Here is a 23460-nt window from a genome sequence, read left to right as displayed (position 1 = left end):
AAAAAGATAATTGTTTATATTGAATCAATTTAACTTCTGAAAAACTAACTGTAGGGGCTTTATCTTTCTCTTTTTACCATTCTGGGGAAACCTTTGTTGTGAACCCTTACTGCCATTTACGAACCATCATTATTAAATACATGCATATTGTGAAACTGATGATCTAAAAGAAGTCACACATTTGATCAGATGCTAAATGTAGTATGACTAATATGAGGGGGAGACACATAGAACTGAACATGGCAGGAGGAAGTGGAATTAATTTTTTAAATATCTTTTTTATTGATTTTTTAAGAAGGGAGAGGGAGAGGTAGAAACATCAATGATGAGAGAGAATCATTGATTGGCTAGTGATTGAGCCAGCAACCCAGGCATGTGCCCTGACCTGCATCAAACCACAATCTCCTGGTTCATGGATCAACGCTCAACCACTGAGCTACACTGGCCAATGGTAGAATTATTTTTAACATGCTATATAACATTTTGTTATTTTCATTTGGCTGGAATAACTACTACCGTGTTTCCCCAAAAATAAAATACTCTCCGAAAATAAGACCTACTTAACAGGTTTCCTTCTGAGTGAAATATAAGGCATCCCCCTGAAAATTAGCCCCCCCCCCCCCCAGGCTCTGTCTCAGAATGAAAATTATTTTACTGTAAACTGGTTGCTAGGGCCACCCCGACTGGCATCTAGCAACCAGTGATGTTATGCTGAGCCCTGAAGTCACTGCTGTGTGGAGGCAGAGCGGAGGTCGGAGTGAGCAGTGAGCGCGGGGCAGGAGAGAGAATTTCGCAGATGCGTGTAGAACAGGAGGATTAGAGCGGACAGGACACGGTGAAGGTGGTGAATGCTGGTCTGTTTCTGGTGAGACTACCTGATGCTCGCGGCCGCCCTCATGATGACTGAAGGTTCTCAGTCAGTGGCAGACCCTGCTCCAGCCCAGATCCAGGCTCCAGCAAGCCCAGTGACAGTCCTCAGGCAGGCCCCAGGGGGTAAATGTCTGATAAAGGGGTAGGGAGAATGTCTGGTGAAGGTGTTCAGTGGCACAGGGATGGGGGGATGGGGATCACTTAAAATGGCACAGGAAGATCAGAGGGGGTTACTAAAATGGTAATCCCCCTTCTGATTCTCCTGTGCCATTTTGATCCCCCCCCTCTGATCCCCCCTGTGTCATTTTAAGTGATCCCCCTCCCCCACCTTGATACCCCAATTCCCTTTTTTTACCCATAGAAATGAGCACAAAAAGAAAAAGCTACTCCGTGGAGTACAAGAAAGGAATCGTGGAAAACTCTTGGGGCCAAAATCTTACTGCTTTCTGCAAAGAGAAGATGTTGAGTATCCGATTGGTTTGAAAATGGCAAGCAGAGTATGGTAATCTCATTGAACAAGTGGACAAGGGAAATGCTAAAAAGCACAAGTGTGGATCAGGTCAGCAACCATTATTTTCCGAGCTGGAAGACCTGATCTGTGAATGGGTTGTTGACAGGAGAGCAAAGGCTTTGGTTGTGAATAGGGCTCAGATTCAAGAATTTGCCCTTGCAATGGCACCACAGTTTAACATAGCCCCCGAAGACTTCAAAGCATCACAACACTGGCTGGATAATTTCCTTCAGCAAAGTGAACTGTCTTAAAGAAGATCTACATTGTTTAGGTTGGAAGATACTCAAGTTATTAAGTGAGCACTTGCATTCAAGTCCTTTATTGATGATGCTGACTTCTCTAAATACAGTCTTTCCAACATGATTGCTATGGATGAAACTGCAGTGTTTATGGGCCAATCATCTCAAACAATTGAACAGTGGGGTGCCTCTTTAGTGTACATTCCCTCCACTGCTTACGAAAGTGCATGTGTTTCCTGTATTTTGGCAATTCGTCTGGATGGCACTAAAATCCCGCCTTTAATCATTTCTAAGGGCAAAAGGAAAAGATTGAACATGTTTTGGGCGTTTTTATTCTTGAAACTGAAAAAGCCTGGGCCACACAAGCAGTTATAAGGAAGTGGGTCAATTTAATGCTGTCGCTTGTTATGCGAGGGAGCCAAAGAGGTCTGCTAGTCTGGGATGCAGCCAGCACTCACCACGCTAAAGACATGAAGACATTTCTTCACGAAAGAAAAATAGATCAGATAATGATTCCCGCAGGAATGAAGGCCTATCTCCAGACTCTTGTTACTGCAATAAGCAAGCAATTCAAAGACAATTTGCGCATATAAATTAATGACTACATTGAAAATAGAATGGAGAGAAATCAGCGTGGAAACTTTGTGAAACCTAAACTGCAAGAAGTTGTGACTTGAGTGAAGAATTCATGGGAGAAAATCACTGACAGTTGCATTGCAAATGCACTGCGAGCAGGCTACCTTGACAAGAAGTACTCATTAAAAGACAGTGCTATTGCTAAACATGAGAGATTTGGTCCACTGATTCTGAAAGAAATGGAGTCACAAGAAATTCACCAGGAAATTCAGGAATTGGATTGTTATGATGATGGTCCAGAAGATGATGACATGATTGTCATTGAATAAATGAGTAAATTCTTGATACTGTAGGATTCACAGTTTGTCTGGTTTGTGTTGACAACTACCGTACTACCGTATTGTATACAAGTAATAAATTTCCTTTATTTTCATTTAACAATAAATGTGTACTGTATTCTTCTTCATGGAAAAATAAGACATCCCCTGAAAACAAGACCTAGTGCATCTTTGGGAGCAAAAATTAATGTAAGACACTGTCTTATTTTCGGGGAAACGGTGTCTATGGATAATAAGCTTGCTAACAACTATGTATGGTTAATGAACTTTGAAGGTAATCTATACTAGACTTCTTATTTTTGTTCGTTTTTTGGTAGTTTTTAATTTGTTTTGGGGAAAATCAATCTCTTTTTTCTCTTTCCATTCTAACTTCCCTCAGAGCATCTACCTGGCCCCAAGAACAATTCTCAGACACAGCCCCGAGATGAAGACTATGAAGGGGCCCCATGGAATTGTGACAGCTGCACGTTTCTGAACCACCCAGCACTAAATCGCTGTGAGCAGTGTGAGATGCCCCGGTACACCTGAATTGAGAAGAGTCTGCACCAGGTTGACAGTGAAGCTGAGTGTCCATTAGAAGAAAAGGAAACGGGATCTTCATCTGTCCAGCCTTTTTATTTCAGATTCCGTAGGGGGAGGAGGAATGGCACTGGAGCTGCCTGTACTCACTACAGGAGAAATGGGGAAGGTTTTTTCCCTGTCTCAACTCATTACAGAGTGAGAGACAGAAAGGGATACTTGAAACTGGGAAAGGATTCTCTCTTGAAAGAATGTACACAGAAGTCAAGAGCTCTTCTGTGGAATTCAATTGTTGAGTTACTGCTGAGTGACCCTTATTTTATAAACTAGAACTTTATCGTGTGACATGTTACAGTTTATGCAGACAAACTGTGAATCCCCATAGCAGACTTATCTGGTCACAGCTCTCTGAAAAGCCTAGAGCCCTTCCCATTGCTTCCTACTGAAGAGGATAGGAAGAAGCACTTAGAATATGATGGGCGGGGGGCAAAATATTAGGGTATTTGTATCTGCTGCTTTTTTCAGGGGTAATTTCCAACACACAAGATGTTTTAAAATGTGATTTGCAGTAGTCAGGAATTAGGCATGTTGTGCCCTTTGTCAAAAGTATAATCATTGCTCGTACAATGATTCATCAAGCTATATCAACACTGGTAACCAAGACCTAATTACGCCACATAATAGATATATTTTTGAAGTTACTGCATGCTTTTATTAGGTCATTGGTTTTAAAAATAAAAAAATGAGTCCTTACAAAGTACAATTTTATGAATGACCTTCTCGTAAAACTGTGCTCTGTCAGTAGCACAATGAATGTATGCCAATTGTAAATCCATTCCAAAATCCATTTGGAAACCTTGATTTCACCTGTGGTTCTACAAGATACATTTGCAGTGCATAGGGCCTTTTTGTCCCCTCCTTTCAGTTTTGTGAGGGATTCATGATGTTTACAGCACAGATAATACTTTGTGCCATAATCCTAACTTAGCTGAAAAAAAATTAATATTAGTTCAATAAATATTTATTTGCACATACATTCATAAACCAGAGAGTGAAAGTACAGTGGGCCAATATCATAAAGTTGGGGAGGAAGAGAAGGCTAGTCAAAAATAAGATTAAGAATAAGGTTAATAAAAAGGACTTTGAAGTATGTTTCAAATTGAACATACTATATTCAGAAATAACACTGAGTTCCAAGTAGTTCAAGTGATACTGAAGCACTCCTTATTTATGAAACTAGAACTTTAGGGTATGCACAACTCAAGAGATGTAATTCCCTAGAATGCACCACTGGAAAAAAATTTAAGAAGACATTCAATTAATGATTCTATCATCATTGAGAATTGGATTTTGGAATCTTCCCCTTATTTGGGTAAATATAAACAGCAATAAAATTGAAAGTTTTTCTAATTCTTAGGGATTTTTCCTGAGGTTATAAATTTAGAAATATCCACCTTCCCTCCCCCACACCCCTTGCACACACTTTAAGCTGTCATTGCATTCTAATTTGGCAGTAATCTCTGGCAGACCTAGAAAAATAAGCTGCATTTAATAGCATAATGAAACCAAAGGCATTAACAATTCATCATAGTTTTCCATCAAAATCATACTTTCACACTCTACAAAGTGTGGCTATGTAATTAGACTGATAGAACATCTCTCATACAACAACTGTGGCAAAACTGTGAAAACAATGGTGAGAAAGTAGATGGACTTAAAAGCAGTGACCTGAAAACATCATCCTTTAAAGGCTTTTGTAACACGTATCTGTCAGTCTCCAATAACAGTCCTATCCTATAACATTCCATCTTTGCTTTTGTATGGTTTCATTATCTCTTTAGTGACGGTGGACCCCACTTGGTATTTAGTAACAGTTTAGGGGGAAATCCATATACTGGTTGGTATTCTCGCTAAAGGTTTACCAGTATTCTTAGTGATATGCTCAAGCGGCAGCAACTAACTTGGCAGTTGACAGTTGAGAATGAAAGTACCTGTAGCATGTTATGAAAACAGTTTGATGCTTTATTAAAACCACGTAGATGACTTTAAAACTATTGCATGAACATACATCCAGATTACTAAGCTGCTGTCATACAGTTGATGCATGGTTCCAGTCGTTAGGTGATATATCTAGACAACCATTGTTTTCACCTGCCAGGGAAATTGAGAAACCACTCTATTTGATAGGTATAGGGTGGGGTATGACACATCAGACTGATTTGAAGGAAGTGTGTGTTTTTTTTGTATGTGTTCATTTCTGATTGTGTACAAGTTTCATACACCAACATAGGCTGTATTCCGTTTTTTTAAATAAGCAAAATCATTTGACACTGATAAATCTGATACATTTAACTGTGTCCCATATATCCATTACTTCTTGTCTGTGACCAGTTTGAACAAGAATTCAGTCAACTTTCAAAGTAAAGGATCTTCTAGTTAGATTGACATATACAGACAATTGGCATATAAATGGTAGGATACAAATTGGATGGTTGGTTGCCTGCCTGCTGAGAGGTGCCTGTGCTCCTTAGATCAATTGGTACACTTCTTGTTTCTATTAAAAACTTTTTTTCTTAACGCAGACCTAACGACACTTGTTTGTTTTTTGTTTGTTTTTTGTTAATCCTCATCTGAGGATATTTTTCCCATTGATTTTTTCAGAGAGAGTGAAAGGGAGGGACGGAGGGACAGAGAGAGAGAGAGAGAAAGAGAACCATTCATGTGACAGATACATATACATAGAATGGTTGCAGACACCCTCTTGGAGCAGAGTGAACCAGGTATGTGACCTTGACTGGGAATCAAGCCCGCGACCCTTTGGTGGACAAGCTGACGCTCTAACCACCATGTAACGCCAGCCAGGGCCAGACACATTTCAAATATGTATTTCACTGTTTTAAAATGGGTTTTCTGAGAGCACATTTACCATTTTGTTAAAGTGCACGGCCCCCTAAATTTTGGAGTAGGTCTGAAAAGTTTATAGAGGAGCCATAAATTTTCTAATGAGCACTGTAAAAATGTTTCAAATTGATAATGACCTTGTTTGGGAGAGGGTAGATGCAGGGTTTTAAAGAAACAAAGAAATGTGTGGTAAAAGTAGTTTTTAGAGCAGACTAACGATGGTGGGGGAAGTGTTGCTAATTTGTTTATTTCCCTGAAAGAAATGGGATGTGTGATGAGAAGTTTAATAATTTTTAAAGAGCTGGTCTCAATTTTAGTAATTACTTCCTAAAATTTTGTCATTGCTTTGTCCCAATTATCTAAGGTTCATTGCCAGCTTTCTATGGCAACTCAAGTTTTATATAGTATTTTAAGAGGTAATTGTAATGTCTGATGCTATAAACAAAAAGAATATAAGGTATAGGAAAATTGTTCTTTGAAAATATCAACAGTGTATCCTGGAATGTGAAGATGTCCCTTTATAGTTAAAACTGATTTATTTTAATACTGTAGTCATTGTTCAGACTTTGAATGAGTTCATGTTACAGTGTGTGTCTGTATATCTGTAAAGAAGGAAAAATGATTACTGAAATGTTACTTTAAAAAAATCATTAAATTAGGCACTGTCTGTGTTGCACCACTACTGAATCTTTCTGAGAGAATTAACAATGTTTTCTTACTATAAAATTTAATTCTGATGACGTTTTCACATTCACCAGAAATGCATTTTTTTCCTATATCATATGCAACCCCAGATATTTAAAACTAGATTTTGCATGGCATGAGCATTCAGAAATTAATAGAATGGCTCAATTATAATTTTTTAAGCCATGAAAAGTTACTTTGCGACTGAACAATTCTGAATTCTTAATAATGATACCCAATGTCCATGTTTCCCTACTGTTAAAGAATTTATTCGTTTCTTTATTAAAACAGCAAGAACTTATTAAATCTTGTAAATACCTTGTCTCTTAGATTTCTGTGTATGCTGTGAATCAAATTATTTTGAAGTGAAATTGTACAAAGGCATTTGAAAAGGCTATGCATGCATTGTACCTCCAAACAACACATATTCGGAAAATCAATGATTCCTGCAAAATAAATTAATAAACAAAAAGTAAACTACATTCTGCATCTTTTCTGTGTAGTTAGAAATGACTTACTGTATCAAACCTGTTCTAGTTCCAACACATATTATTTCTGGTCTGAAATAAACTCTCAGAAACCTACTCTTTGGTCACATTTCTGTTCTATTAGAATATGTACTAATGTTAAATTTTGAGGTATTATATGTACATTACTCTAATTTTAAATTGGGTCAAAGTATATATAACCAAATTTTATATAAAAGGTAGAATATGTTAGGAACTTACATATTTCTTACAAAAGGAAGTAATTTTATCTTTATATCATTTGTAGCTAATTTTTTAAAGGCAAATAATCACAGAGGCCCTGAACCTAGTTTTGCTAGGATTTAGAGTCAACTTCCCAGCTTTTGCACAGAAATCACCACAGATGAATTATAGTAGATAGGATTTTCAGTGATAAGAATATGTATTTATTACAAAAACAACGAACAGACTATCAAATCTCAGAGGGAAGGCAGGGGAGGGAGAATGGAGGGGTTAGAGGTCAACCAAAGGACTTCTATGCATGCGTATAAGCATAAACAATGGACACAGACGGTAGCGGGTGAGGTATGTGCTGGGGAGTGGGAGCAGCTAGGGAGAGGTCTGGGGGGGGGGGAGATATATCTACTGCTTTCAACAGTAAATTTTAAAAAAGATAAATCACATGTCCTATTAAAAAACTGAAAAAAATGTATTTAAAGTCAAAATAATTTCTATTACATTTTTACTATAAATTTTCAGACAAGTACAGAAGAAGAATAATCCCGCATTTACTTATCACCAACTTCCAAAATTATCTATATATAAGCAATCTTATTTCATCAATGTTCTAATCCACCTCTGATTATTTTGAAACAAATCTCACACATAACAAGTAATCTAAATTTAACATAAGCACCATATACTCATATCACACCTTATAAAATGATTTATTAAATATCTAGTGTTAAATTACCCGTTTTCTTAAGAATTATTTTACAAGCATGTCTAAATTAGAGTATAAATTATGACTTGAAATTGTGTCTCTTACATCTTTATATATTTCCCCTACCTTTCTGTCAGCAATCATAAGGATACTTTACCTCATCAACTATACGGTTATCTTCCACCACATCTTACAGTAAAGTAATGAATAGAAAGATCAAAGATAACTTTAAAAATAGTATGTAAAGCACCTGGCCAGTGTAGCTCAGTGGTTGAGTATTAACCCATGAACCAAGAGGTCACTGATTCAATTCCCTGATAGGGAATATACCTAGGATGTGGGCTCAATCCTCAGCAGGGGTCATGCAGGAGGCAGCTGATCAATGTTTCTAACTATCCTCCCTTTCTAAAATCAATAAAAATATTAAAAAATAAAATTTTAAAAATAGAGACTTGATTTTTTAAAAAATAGTATGTATTCTGCTTGACCCAGTGTTCCCACTTTTGAGAATATAGCCTGAAAACTCCAGAACACCAATTAGAATAATATGCATCCTTATGTTCATAGTGTTATTTACAATACCTAAGATTTGGAAACAGCCCAAGTGCTCATCAGCAAATGAATGTATAAAAAAACAAACAAACAAACAGTGGGACATTTACAAAATGCAATACTATGCAGCTATAAAAAACAAACAAACAAAAAAAAACACAACAGATCTCTTTCCCTTTGGGACAACCTGGATAGACCCGGAAAATATGCTCAGTGAAATAAGTCAAACTGAGAAAGACAAATATCACATAAACTCACTTATTTGTGGAATCTAATGAATAAAATAAATTGACCAACAAAATAAGACCTGAAGCAGGAAGGCATGGAATAGACTGACTGACCTCAATGTGGAATTGGGTAGATAAAAAGAGATAAATCAATGAACTTACATACTTACTAGAGGCCCAGTGCATGACATTTGTGCATGGAGGGGTGAGGGGGTGTCCCTCAGCCCAGCTTGTACATCTCCAATCTGGGACATCCCTCTCACAATCGAGGACTGCTGGCTCCCAACTGCTCGCCTGCCTACCTGCCTGATTGCCCCTAACTGGTTCTGCCTGCCAGCCTGATCACCCCCTAACCACTCCCCTGCCAGCCTGATTGATGTCTAACTGCTCCCTTGCCAGCCCGATTGCCCCTAAATGCCCTCCCCTGCCAGCCTGGTCACCCCTAACTGCCCTCTCCTGCAGGCATTGTCCCCCAACCAACTGCCCACCCCTGCAGGCTTGGTTCTCCCCAACTGCCTTCCCCTCCAGGCCTAGTTGCCCCTAACTGTCCTCTCCTGACGGCCCGCCTGGTCACCCCTAACTGCCCTCCCCTACAGGCCTAGTCACCCTTAACTGCCCTCCTTTGCCAGCCTGGTTGTCCCTAACTTCCATCCCCTGAAGGCCTGGTCCCCCCCAACTGCCCTTCCCTGCAGGCCTTGTCCCCCCATACAGCCCTCCTTTGCAGGCTTGGTCGCTCCCAACTGCCCTCCCTGCAGGCTCGGCTTCCCCTAACTGCCCTCCCCTGCAGGCTCGGCTTTCCCTAACTGCCCTCCCTTGTTGGCCTAGTAGCCCCTAACTGCTATCCCCTGCTGGCCTGGTTCCCTCCAAATGCCCTTCCCTGCTAGCCTGCTAGCCCACAACTGCCCTCCCCTGCAGGCCCAGTTGCCCCTAACTGCCCTTTCCTGCCAGTCTGGTCACCCATAACTGTCCTCCCTTGCTGGCCTGGTAGCCTCTAACTGCTCTCTCCTACTGGCCTGGTCTCCCCTCCACCCCAACTGCCACCCCTGCAGGCCTGGTTCTCTCCAACTGCCCTCAGCTGATGGCCTGATCACCCATAACTGCCCTCCCCTGCAGGCCTAGTCCCCTGCAACATCCCTCCCCTACAGGCCTGGTTATCCTTAACTGTCCTCCCCTGCTAGCCTGGTCCCTCCCAACTGCCCTGGCCTGCTGGCCTGATCACCCACAACTGCCATCCCCTGCAGGCCTAGTCCTCCCCAACACTCCTCCCTACAGGCCTTGTTCCTCCCAACTGCCCTCCCCTGCAGGCGTGAGTCCCCTTCAACTGTCCTCCCCTGCTGGCCTAGTCCCCCAAAACTGCCTTCCCCTGCCAACCTGGCCACCTCCTAACTGCCCTCCCCTATAGGCCTGGTCACCCCTAACTTCCCTTCCCTGCTGGCCATCTTATGGCGGCCATCTTGTGTCCACATGGGGGCAGCCATCCATCTTTGTGTTGGAGTGATGGACAATTTGCATATTACCCTTTTATTATATAGTACTAGTAGCCCAGTGCACAAATTTGTACACATTGAAAGGGAATTAATTAGAAGAAATATTTTAATATCACTATTTGTCAAGTCCTAGGTGCAGGTATCCAGCTCCCTCCTCCCTCCTGTCAGAGTCTATGATGGTGCCCTGCCCACAGGGACAAAGGGTCAAAGCCAGTGGCCTTTGGGGCTGCAGGACTCCCCCCAAGTCCCCGAGTTCCTTAGCTCCACGGGGCTAGCACCTCAGGGGACATGGGGCTGTTGAGAGGGATGAGAGAGGTAGCTTGTCTCTAAGAAAACCACCCTGGGCCTCCCTGGGTTACCTCTGTGATCCTTCATGAAAAGGGCCAGAGGCTTCAGGACTGAGTGCGGAGCCAGTAGCAGCAGCAGTAGAAGAAGCTGTCATGGCTGACTCTTTGCCTATCACTGCGGCAGGACTGTGGCAACCAGCAGAGCATGCCTTGGTGGGAATGTCTCTATCAAGTGAGCTGGGCAGGGGCTGTTTCAGAATGTGGCTGCCTAGCTACCAAGGTTCCATGTTCTGTTGGGCTCCATTGTCAGAAAGTGAGGTCACTGCTCTTGTCAGGAAATGAAATAACTGTTCTTGTGTGGGGAGAAGCTTGGGGTAGGGAACCAGGCAGTGACTAGAGAGGTTTTCTGTCATGTTAATACCCCAGGTAAAGGCTGGGGGGCCCTCATGCACTCAGCGTCAAGCCCATCCCCATCCACCTGTGCACATCTACTGTGCACGCAACCATCTTGTGACAGGATGAGGGCAACATGGCGTGAGGACCACCTAGGCTTTTATTAGTAAGATATGCATAACCCATGGGCATGGGCAATAGGGTGGTGAAGACCTAAGGGGTTGGGAAAGGGGAAGAAAGGTGAATGGGAGATACCTGGCAAAATTTTTAAAAATAGTATGTGAAGTATTTTTCTTATTCCCCTTGTAATCGTTTCCTGCATCCTGGATAGTCACTTTTTAAAGAATTAATTTGAATTTTAGAAAGAGAAGAAGGCGGTTGGGGGAGAAACAATATCAGAGGGAAACACTACCCTGTAATCCACTATCTGTATAATGATTTCTGTAGGTAGGGATTAGCTCAGTTTTCCACGCACAATGTGGGGGACTACTGGGCATGGATGCCCGGTGTTTGTCTTTCACCTCCATTTCTACAGACTTCCTGACTTGACTTTGGCCTGATGGCCTTTTTTTAGGACATTACCCAAGTGATGTTTGATGTCTAAGGTTTCAACGGTTTTAATAATAGAGTTATAATATATGAATAAGATTTTGGTTCATCAGATCCAGATGCTCATAGCAGTCATCTCCTGAATGGTGACGGGTGTACTTTTGATCACCCTTCCATGGATTGTGAGAAAAATCAAGTGATACAGCCTAGCTTCCTAAAGTTTTGCATCGTAGTTTGGAAACAAAATGCGAATTATTATCTAATATAATTAAAGCCTAATATGCTAAGTGTATGGTTGGCTGTTCAACCAATCAAAGCATATTATGCTAATGATATGCTAAGGCTGCTAAACTGCTCACTATGACATGCACTGACCACCAGGGGCAGATGCTCCAACCACTAAGTTAGCTAACTACTGGGGTCCCGCTGATTGAGACTGAGTGAGACAGGTCATACACACCCTGGAGCCCTTCCACAGTCCCTCCCAGGCTGGCCAACCCCCCGCATCCCTCCCCAGCTCTGATCATGCACCAGTGGGGTCCCTTGGCCTGCCCTGCACCCTCTTGCAATCCGGGACCCCTCAGGGGATGTCAGAGAGCCAGTTTCAGCCCGATCCCACAGGCCAAGTTGGGGGACCCCACTGGTGCATGAATTCATGCCCTGGGCCTCTAGTATATATTATATACTCTGCTTTTTTGGACTTGTATAATTTATTGTGTTGGGGACTGAGCCTGTTTTTAGGTAGTTCTATACCCTTGATCAAGAACCACTAACATTTATAGCTATTTCTAAATCACATCCCCCATTTCTGATTTAAATCACTACGAGTAGTCTGCTTTGGGTGTGCATGATTCAAAAAGATCTTTATTTGAAATGTATTTGGGATTGTGGGAAGAGGAGGAAATTGGGTTAGTATATTAAAATAATTTGTATTCCCTATACACTTTGACAATGAATAAAATGGTCACATGTGGTAGGCTCCTACTTCAAGGTTACAATTTGAGTTTTTCTACCCCAATTCTGAAATTATTGTATTGCCTATCACAGCGGTGGGACTGTGGCTGGGGAGGAATCTACAACCAAGGTGCATGCCCTTGACCAGAACCGAACCCAGGCCCCTTTGATATGAAGGCCAATGCTCTATCCACTGAGTCAAACCGGCTAGGGTCAAATGAAAAGTAATTTTTATGAAATTCTAAACTACAAATTCAGGCAGTAAAACTTCAGAAAACTGAAATCAATTGAGAAATTATTCTATTATAGATTGACATATTGTGAATTCTGGATCCAAGAGGTGCAATAAGGGATACCAGAAGGAATGAAGACAGAAGCTAGGATAGAAGCAACAAAGGTAACATCAAAATTCTCCTATATCTATGTGTAAAACTCGAACAACTCTCATATTTTAACAGGCAAAACAGACAAAATTGTGAGCTTGGTTAAATCTCTATATAATAAAATTATCTATTTCACATGAACTAAATCCTCTTTCAAATGTCTACCAAACATTTTTAAAATTTGTTTTAGAGAGAAAAGAGAGGGAGAAGAAAGGGAGTGAGGGAGGAGATGGCAGAGACAGAGACAGACAGAGAGAAACATGAATTGGTAGCCTCCTGCACATGTCCTGACTGGGGATCGAACCCACACACTATGTATGTGTCCTAACTGGAAACTTTTTGGTGTATGGGACAACACTCTATCCACTGAGCCAAACCAGCTAGGACACACAACTTTTTTATGTCACACATAAATTCTTATGACAGTATTTTTCTTTGAAGTGTGAGAATTGCCATTAAGGATAACAGTTGTGGAGGTGGACTATCTGACCTGCCTACAACCTACTTTTTGTGTGATCTTCTACAAGTTACTTTCTCTCAAACCCAGTCACCTCATCTGTGAAAGGTGGACAATAATGGAAATCTATCTCATTAAGTGTGAGGGTTAAATAAATTATATTTAGCCAAAACCGGTTTGGCTCAGTGGATAGAGCGTCGGCCTGTGGACTGTAGGGTCCCAGGTTTGATTCTGGTCAAGGGCATGTACCTTGGTTGTGGGCACATTCCCAATAAGGGGTGTGCAGGAGGCTACCAATCTGATCAATGATTCTCTCTCATCATTGACGTTTCTATCTCCCTTTCCCTTCCTCTTTCTGAAATCAATAAAAAAATATATTTAAAAAATTAAATGGGGACATTAATGATGGAACAACTGCACATTCAGAAATTAGATAATCTAGATGAAATGGACAAATTTCTACAAACACACATTACCTAAATGGTTTACGAAGAAACAGAAAATCGTCGAAACCAGTTTGGCTCAGTGGATAGAGGGTCGGTCTGCGGACTGAAAGGTCCCAGGTTTGATTCCAGTCAAGGGCATGTACCTTGGTTGTGGGCACATCCCCAGTAGGGGGTGTGCAAGAGGCAACTGATCGATGTTTCTCTCTCATCGATGTTTCTAACTCTCTATCCCTCTCTCTTCCTCTCTGTAAAAAATCAACAAAAATATATTTTTTTAAAAAGGAAGAAGAAACAGAAAATCTTAACGGATTTAGTGTCTTTGCTTGTTAGAGGTCTCTTTTCAAAAACCTTCCAAAAAAAGGAAAGCTCAGATTGCTTGCTTCTCTGTTGAATTCTACCAAAACTATAAAGGAAAATTAACACCAATCCTTTTCAAGCCCTTCCAAAAAATACTTATTCTATGAGGCTAGCTAGATAGAACCTAAAGCCAGATAAACACATCACAGAAAAATAAAAGTATAGCACTAGCCAGTTTGGCTCAGTGGATAGAGTGTCAGCCTGCAGACTAAAGAGTCCCAGGTTCAATTCTGGTCAAGGACATGTACCTTGGTTGCAGGCTCTATCCCTGGCCCTGTTTGGGATGCAACCAATCAACATGTCTCTCATTGATGTTTCTCCCTCTCACTCACCTCCTCCCTTCCGTTCTCTCTAAAAATCAATGAACAAAATATCCTTGGATGAGGATTAAAAGAAAAGAAAATTACACATTAATATCCCTTATGTCATAGATGCAACATTTCTCAAGAAAAGCAAACTGAATCCGACAGCATCCTAAATAATAAAACCCTAATATACAAATAGACCAAACGATGAAACAACCAGTTGCTATGACGTGCACTGACCACCAGAGGGCAGAAGCTCAATGCAGGAGCTGCCCCCTGGTAGTCAGTGTACTCCCACAGGGCTCGCTGCTCCTTAGCGCTGCCTCGGAGGTAGGAGAGGCTCCCGCCACTGCCTCTGTGCTCTCCAACTGTGAGCCTGGCTTGCTGGCAATGCAGCTGCCGCAGCAGGAGCCTCTCCTGCCTCTGTGGCACCGCTAAGGACCCCTCAGGGGAGCGGGCCTAAACCGGCAGGTGGACATCCCCTGAGGGGTCCTGGACTGCTAGAGGATACAGGCTGAGCTGAGGAGCCTCCTCCCCGCCCAGTGCATGAATATCATGCACCATGCCTCTAGTATTAAAAGAATTATACTCCATGACCAAATGAGATTTATTCCAAGAATGCATGAGCAGTTCATCACATTAATAGAAAAAAGGGGAAAACTCAAATGATCATCTCAATTGATGCAGAAAGGGCATTTGACAAAATTAATATCCTTTCATGATAAAAAGAAACACTCAGGAAACTATACTTAGAAGGGAACCTCTTCAACACAATAATGAGCATTTATGAACAACTCACAGATAACATTATACTCAATGGTGAGAGACTAAAAGCTCTTCCCCTAAGATTAGGAACAAAAGAATGATGCCTGCTTTCACCACTGCTATTCAACATTGTACTGGAAGTTCTAGACAGAGCAATAGCCAAGAAAAGAAATAAATAGCAGCATCCATATTGAAAAAGGAAGGAGTAAAACTATCTTTATTCTCAGAAAACATAATCCCATATATTAAAAATTTCACATGAAAGCTACTAAACAAATTCAGCAAAGTTGCTGGGTACAAGAACAGCATGCAAAAATCTGTTTTGTTTCTACATTCCAACAATGAGCAATTTGAAAATGAAATTAAGTAATTTCATTTATAAAATCATCTAAAATAATAAAATGTTGCCCAGCCGGTGTGGCTTAGTGGTTGAGCATCAACCTATGAACCCGGAGATCACAGTTAAAATTCCTGGTCAGAGCACATGCCCTGGTTGTGGGCTCGATCCCCTGTAGGGGGCGTGCAGGAGGCAGCCGATCAATGATTCTTTCTCATCATTGATGGTTTTTTTGTTTTGTTTTGTTTTTTTAATATATTTTATTGATTTTTTAACAGAAAGGAAGAGAGGGGGATAGAGAGCTAGAAACATCGACCAGCTGCCTCTTGCACACCCCCTACCGGGGATGTGCCCGCAACCAAGGTACATGCCCTTGACCGGAATCGAACCTGGGACCTTTCAGTCCACAGACCGACGCTTTACCACTGAGCCAAACTGGTTTCGGCTCATCATTGATGTTTTTATCTCTCTCCTCTTATCCCTTTCTCTCTGAAATCAATAAAAATATATATTTAAAAATAAATCAATAAAATAAAATGCCTAGGAATAAATGTAACCAAGGAATGAGAGACTTTTACACTGAAAACTATAAGATATTGCTGAAAAAAATTAAGCATGACTTAAAGAAATGGAAAGATATCCTGTGTTCATGGGTAAGAAGAAAATATTGTTTGTTTTTAATTTCTTTATTGATTAAGGTATTACATATGTGACCTCATCCCCCCATTACCCCTCTACCACCACCCCACTCATGCCCTCACCCCCCTGTAGTCTGTGTCCATTGGTTAGGCTTATATGCATACATACAAGTCCTTTGGTTGACCTCTCCTCCTTACCCCCACCCTCCCCTACCTTCCCTCTGAGGTTTGACAGTCTGATCGATGCTTCTCTGTCTCTGAATCTGTTTTTGTTCATCAAAAAAGACAATATTGTTAGCTTGACAATACTACCCCCAAAGTGACCTACAGATTCAATGCAATCCTATCAAAATTCAAACAGCTTTGTTTTTGCAGAAATGCAAAAATTGATCCTGAAATTCATATGGAATTTCAAGGGACCTGAATAGCCAACACAATCCTGAAAAATAAAAATGACAGAGGTCTCACATTCCTGATTTCAAAACATTGTGTGGTAGTGGCATAAAGGTAGACAAATAGACCAATAAAATAAAATGAGAGTCCAGAAATATATCCTTATGTCTATGGCAAATTGATTTTTAATAAGGGTGCCACATCTCTTCAATGGGGGAAAATGTAGTCTCCTCAATAGATGCTGGAATAAATAGATTTCTACAATTAAAAAATAAATTTGAAAAATAAAGAGAATAAATTTGGCCTGGCTGGTGTGGCTCAGTGGTTGAGCTTTGACCTATGAACTAGGAGGTCATGGTTGATTCCCGGTCAGGGAATATCCTCAGGTTGTGGGCTCAATCCCCTGTGAGGGGCCTGCAGGAGGCAGCCGAAAAATGTCTCATCATTGATGTTTCTATCTATCTCCCTCTCCCTTCCTTTCTGAAATCAATAAAAAATAAAATAAAAATAAGAATACATTTGGATTTCTATTTCACAGCAAAGATATAAAAATTAACTCAAAATTGATGAATGACCTAAACATAAGAGCCCAAACTATAAAACTTTTAGTAGAAACTATAAGGATAGATCTTCATGGCCTTGGATTTGGCAATGAATTCTTACATATGGCATCAAATGTATGAGCAACAAAAGAAAAAAAAATGAAGTGAACATCAAAATTAAAAACTTTTATGCATTAAAAGACAAGATTCAAAAAGTGAAAAGACAACTTATAGAATGAGAGACAATATCTGCAAATCATGTATCTAAGTTTAATATCTAGAATGTTTAGAACATTTACAACTCCTACAATCAAATCAACAAAAACCAATTTGAAATTGGGTTAAGGACTTGCATAGAGTCTTTCTACAAAGAAATAGCTAGAAAAGCCAGTAAGGACATGAAAAGATGCTCAAGCCCGGCCAGTGTGGCTCAGTGGTTGAGTGCCAACCTATAAACCAGGAGGTCACGAGTTTGATCCTGGTTAGGGCACATGCTCAGGTTGTGGGCTTGATCCCTAGTGTGGGGCATGCAGAAGGCAGCTTATCAATGATTCTCTCTCATCATTGATGTTTCTCTCTCTCCCTCTCCCTTCCTCTCTGAAATCAATAAATATTAATATATTTTTAAAAAGAAAGAAAAGATACTCAATACCATAAGTCACTAGGAAAATGCAAATCAAAACCACAGCGAAGTACTATGAACCTTAAACTTATTAAAATGGCTATTTAAAAAAAAATAACAAGTGTTAGCAAAAATATAGAGAAATTGGAACACTTGTACTTTGCTCGTGAGAATTTAAAATGTGACAGCTGCTATGGAAAACAGTGATAGATCCTCAAAATCATAACATAAAATTACCATAAGACCCAGCAACTACTCCTGGGTATATACCTAAATGAACTAAAAATGGACATCAATATTCATTGCAGATTATTCCCAATGGCCAAAAGGTGGAAATTAACATTAAGCATCCAGCAGTAGAGAAATGGATACATACAATGTGGCATATACATATCAATACAATGGATTATTCAGGCATTAAAAAAAAGAATAATGTTCTGACACATGCTACAACATAGATAAATCTTGAAAACATTATGCAAAGGGAAATAAGCCAAACACAAAAGGACAAATAATGGATAATTCCACTTCTATGAAATGTCTAGAAAAACCAAATTAACAGTGACAGAAAGTAGAATAGAGGTTCCCAGGGGAATGGGGAAATGGGAGAAAGTGCTTAATGATTAGAGTTCTGTTTAGAGTGATGAAAACATTTTGGAAACAGTGTTGATGGTTGCAAAACATTGTGAATATATTGAATGCCACTGAATTAGACACTTAAAAATGTTAACATGCCCTGGCCGGTGTGGTTCAGTTGGTTGGGAGTAGTCCCGTGCAATGAAGCGTTCCCAGTCAAGACACATGCCCCAGTAGGGGCCTGCAGGAGGCAGCCGATGTTTCTCTCTCCCCCTGCTTCACTCTTCTTCTCTCTTTAAAAAGCATTATATATATGGCTGGAAATGTTCAACCTTGTTTTGGATATTAAAAGGTAAAGCATATGATAGGCTCTGAATTGCAGACTTTTTCCTGCAAAATATATTTTTCTTCCTTTCCTTGAAATCCAGATGCACAGATCATACCAGCATGTTTAAAGGTTCAATTGTGGAAAACGATCTGTTTTAAAAATGCAAAATATGCTTCCCTAGAACCAGGTGTGTGGTTGAATTAGTTCTTTTCATCTTTGCCTTGATGGTTCTCAGCTTCTCTTCCACGATGCTAGTCCATATCACTGAGCTCTCAGCATGCCTGGAAGGCAAATTTCAGATGCCTACAGAATAGATTATAGACCTAAAGGCACAGGAAATCTTAGCTCTGTTCATCCATCCACAAGGATGGGCTGCTTTGCCAAAATATTTATAGATATTTCATTTAAAGCAGGTAAGTAGTGGATATAATGATTATTTATATTGAGATATTAATGTGTAGGAGTACCATTAGGTTTTAAACTGCCATATCATCTCTTAGAATAGCACAACTATTCTACAGAATTAAATGTGCTATGATGTGACTTAAGAATTGTCACATTAAATGATAGGAAACTGAATAGAGAAGACATTCAAGTAAAATTTTGAGGACATATGAATTTGGAAAGAATCAAAGGTTGATCAACTAACCATTATGCACTGTGTTACATTTAAAGCAGATGAAGTTTAACAAAGTATATTCTAACTATTGAAGTGCTCTCTTGCACACAAGAATTACCACCTCTTATATGATTAAAGTTTATCTTTTTAAAAGATATATTATTTTTATTGATTTCAGAGAGGCAGGGAGGGAGAGAGAGAGAGAGAGAGAGAGAGAGAGAGAGAGAGAGAGAGAGAGAGAGAGAGAGAGAGAGAGAGAGAGAGAGAGAGAGAGAGAGAGAGAGAGAGAGAGAGAGAGACATCAATGATGAGAGAGAATCATTGATTGGCTGCCTCCTGCATGCCCCACACTGGGGATCCAGCCAGCAACCTGGACATGTGCCCTGAACAGGAACCAAACTATGACCTCTGGTTCATAGGTCAATGCTCAACACTGACCAGCCTAAAAGTTATTTATCATAAAAGAGCATGCCACAACTTCTTCTCTATGTAATCTTTAGTAGAGCTAGATGAAATTACATCTGAGAGAAAATTTATTTTAAACAACTGTTTGTTTTCTCTGCTGCATTGACTCATCTCTAAACCAATATTAATATAAAATAATGTCATAATATTACACTACAGTTATATAATATCTCTCATTGGGGGGAAGCTGGGTAAATGGTTCATGGGACTCTGTACTACTTTGCTACTTCCTGTGAGTCCATAATCATTTCAAAGTAAAAAAATATTTTTTTATAAATTTTTATTTCAGAGAAGAAGGGAGAGGGGAAAGAGTGATGGAAACATGAATGATCAGAGAGAATCATTGATTGGCTGCCTCCTGCATGCTCCCTATTGGGGAATGAACCCGCAACCTGGGCATGTGCTCTTGACCAGAATTGAACCTGGGACCCTTCAGTCCACAGTCTAATGCTCTATCCACTGAGCCAAACCAGCTAGGGCATAAAAATGTTTGTAAAGACATCAAATTGTCACTATAGTAATTACGTATGGTGCCAGATGGATACTATACTTTTAGTAAGCTATATAAATGTCTAATCACCATGCTATAAACCAGAAACTAATAATATTTTATGTCAACTATAATTGAAAGTAACCATAATTGAAAAATTAGATAAAAATAATTGATAAGGAAAAAATAATTGATAGGAACACAGACATGCAAACAGATAATTGTACTATGATCAAGATCCCATAACATTGAAAAAAAATCAAATTGCTTCAGGTACCTAAACCATAACCTTGCTCTCCAAAGTGATGCATTAAATGCTACATTCAGGTCAGAGGTCAGATCTAGTTTCCAAATCTTGGTACAAAACATCACTGTGCTCTGTAGCCCTGGCTGGTAACTAAGTTGATTAGAGCATCATCCAACTAAGCAAAGATAGTGGGTTTGATCCCTGATCAGAGCACACACAAGAATCAACCATTGAATGCATAAATAAGTGGAACCACAAATCTCTCTCTCTGTGTGTGTGTCTCTCTACCTCTCTCTCTCTCTCTCTCTCTCTCTCTCTCTCTCTCTCTCTCTCTCTCTCAAAAGTCAATTTTTAAAAAAATATATTTTTGAAAGACGATGGCTGCCAATGGGAAAGCAGACTGCAAGAGACTGTGAGAGTGAGAAAACAAAGGAGAGTGTGGTCGCATAGGGAGTGTTTGTGGTGAGTTGAGGGACAGCCATACTCCAGGAGACAGTGGGGGACTGCAGGACAGGGGTCTCCTGACCAGGCAGCCCCCACTGCTGCTAGGGTTTTTTTCCGAGTGACTGGATCAGACACGGAGACCAGGCCATCTTGAAGGGGAAAGTGTATGTTATCAGAAGCCTGAAAATCTACATCAATGAGAGAGAAACATCGATCAGCTGCCTCCTGGACACACCCTACTGGGGATGTGCCCGCAACCAATGTACCTGCCCTTGACCGGAATCAAACCTGAGACCTTTTAGTCTGTAGGCCAACACTCTATCCACTGAGCCAAACCAGTTTCGGCAGCAGGTTGAAATTATTGACCACCCAGAAAAATCTAGGAGGGAAGAGGAAAATTTCTTCCTTCCACATGGCATATTATAGGCATTCAACAAATATCTGATTTTTAAAAAAGGTTGAATTAGCCCTGGCAGGTTTTGCTCAGTGGATAGAGTGTTGGCCTGTGGACTGAAGGGTTTCGGGTTCAATTTTGGTCAACAGCACATGTTCAGGTTACAGGCTCAATCCCCAATAGGGGGCATGCAGGAGGCAGCTGATCAATGATTCTCATCATTGATGTTTCTATATCTCCCTTCTCCCTCTTCATTCCTCTCTAAAATCAATTAAAATATATTTAAAAATATGTCTATCATTTTTTAAAAGGTTTAATTAAATATAAAATGAATACATTTGAAAGAAAACTTCTATTAAAATAATTATCATATGCTATTTCCACCACCCGAAAAGTGGGAATAAGCTGAAGGACAAAAGCACTTGCTTTTGTGAAACTTCAACTTTTCTTTTTAAAAATATCCCAGTTCTAAGTCTCTCTCAAGCAAATAACCAGAAAATAATATGAACACAATTCCCTAAGCAGTTTGAAATACATAATGGCCCCTTAGTTTATTGGTTCAATATTTTCTCTGGGTACTAGGGCAGATTTTCCTGGGAAAATGTTAAAATAATATTATTTACTAAATGGCTAGATTATGTTAACATTTACATATTTTAGGATCAGAATAGAATTGCTATATAATTTTGTTGTTATTGTTGTCAAACACAGTGGATGAATTTTTATAATTAAAATAATGCCACAATTAAATGCACTGTGGTATTCTCAATTGAATTCTGGAACAGAAAAAGGAAATTAGTGGAAAAACTGAACTTCAAATAAAGTCTGTAGTTTAGTAAATAATAATGTACTAATATGCATCTCTTAGTTTGAACAAATGTATTATACCTATTAAGACATTAACAGTAGAAGTCATACATCTGAAATTAATATAGAATATTGAATGCATACTGCAATTGAAAAAAATGGGTAAATGCTTGGAAGTCTGTCTTATAAAATCAAAACTGTAGTGTCCTTTGCATGGCCTCAATGTAATCTAAATCAACTTCTGCTAAGTATTGTTCTCAACTGTTATATTTATCTTGCAGGAGAAGGGCAACCACAGGTTTAAAGGAAAATGAGCTGAAAGCATGCAGACTGTTCTTATGTTGGATATTTGACTTAAACCTGTCTCAGTTTTTGTTGTTGTTGTTTTCTTTAATATATTTTATTGATTTTTTACAGAGAGGAAGGGAGAGGGATAGAGTTAGAAACATCGATGAGAGAGAGACATCGATCAGCTGTCTCCTGCACACCCCACACTGGGGATGTGACCACAACCAAGGTACAAGCCCTTGACGGGAATCGAACCTGGGACCTTTCAGTCCGCAGGCCGACGCTCTATCCACTGAGCCAAACCGGTTTCAGTGAAGCTGTCTCAGTTTTATAGTTTTCTCCAAAGGGAGAATGGGGGACACATTAGGGGTAATACATGCATGGTATATGGGAACTCTGTACTATTTTTTACAACTTTTCTGTAAATCTAAAAGTATTCCAAAACTAGAGGCCAATGCACGAAGATTCATGCAAGAATGGCCCTTCCTGCTGAAACCGGTTTGGCTCAGTGGATAGAGCATTGGCCTGCAGACTGAAAGGTTCCGGGTTCGATTCTGGTCAAGGGCATGTACCTTGGTTGCGGGCACATCCCCAGTAGGGGGTGTGCAAGAGGCCGCTGATCAATGATTCTCTCTTATCAATGTTTCTAACTCTCTATCCCTCTCTCTTCCTCTCTGTAAAAAAAATCAATAAAATATATTAAAAAAGAAAAAAAAAGAATGGCCCTTCCTTCCCCTGGCTGCCAGCACCGCTTTCACTCTGGCCAGAGCCATATTTTCTCTCCAGCCCTGAACCTCCTTTCCACCTATCCATGCTGCCCAGAGGCCCTGAGCGGTCAGTGGCATCAGTGGCATCAGGCATTCTGCCTCAGCCACGGCACCTGTATGCAAATTAACCCACCATCTTTGTTAGGTTAATTTGCATACTCACTCCTGATTGGCTGGTGGTCATCACAAAGGTACAGTCGATTTGCATCTTACTCTTTTATTAGTATAGATAAAAACACTTAAAAAAAATAAAGCAGTAAGCCCCAGTAGCCCTTGTTCAAGACATGAATGTT

At 40.1% G+C, this 23460-nt stretch overlaps 1 protein-coding gene across 14 annotated transcripts in view; it reads left to right on the top strand.

The window, feature by feature from the left end:
- Positions 1-22431, top strand: part of TAB3 (TGF-beta activated kinase 1 (MAP3K7) binding protein 3) — an 88145-nt gene extending 65714 nt beyond the window's left edge. For 12 of the 14 annotated variants that reach the window (XM_036439727.2, XM_045582348.1, XM_045582350.1 and 9 more), the window contains one exon: positions 2914-7117. In XM_036439727.2, the coding sequence (XP_036295620.1) occupies positions 2914-3062 (149 nt within the window). In that variant the 3' untranslated portion in view covers positions 3063-7117. Of the gene's footprint in view, positions 1-1922; positions 1934-2913; positions 7118-22393 lie in introns of those variants that run through there. The other 2 variants (XM_045582352.1, XM_045582353.1) reach the window with 2 other exon arrangements.
- Positions 22432-23460: the final 1029 nt, after the last annotated feature.

Source organism: Pipistrellus kuhlii, unplaced genomic scaffold (genome assembly GCF_014108245.1).
Source record: "Pipistrellus kuhlii isolate mPipKuh1 unplaced genomic scaffold, mPipKuh1.p scaffold_m20_p_16, whole genome shotgun sequence".
In the NCBI taxonomy this organism is placed as follows: Eukaryota; Metazoa; Chordata; class Mammalia; order Chiroptera; family Vespertilionidae; genus Pipistrellus; species Pipistrellus kuhlii.
This window is presented reverse-complemented; position numbering and strand designations above follow the sequence as displayed.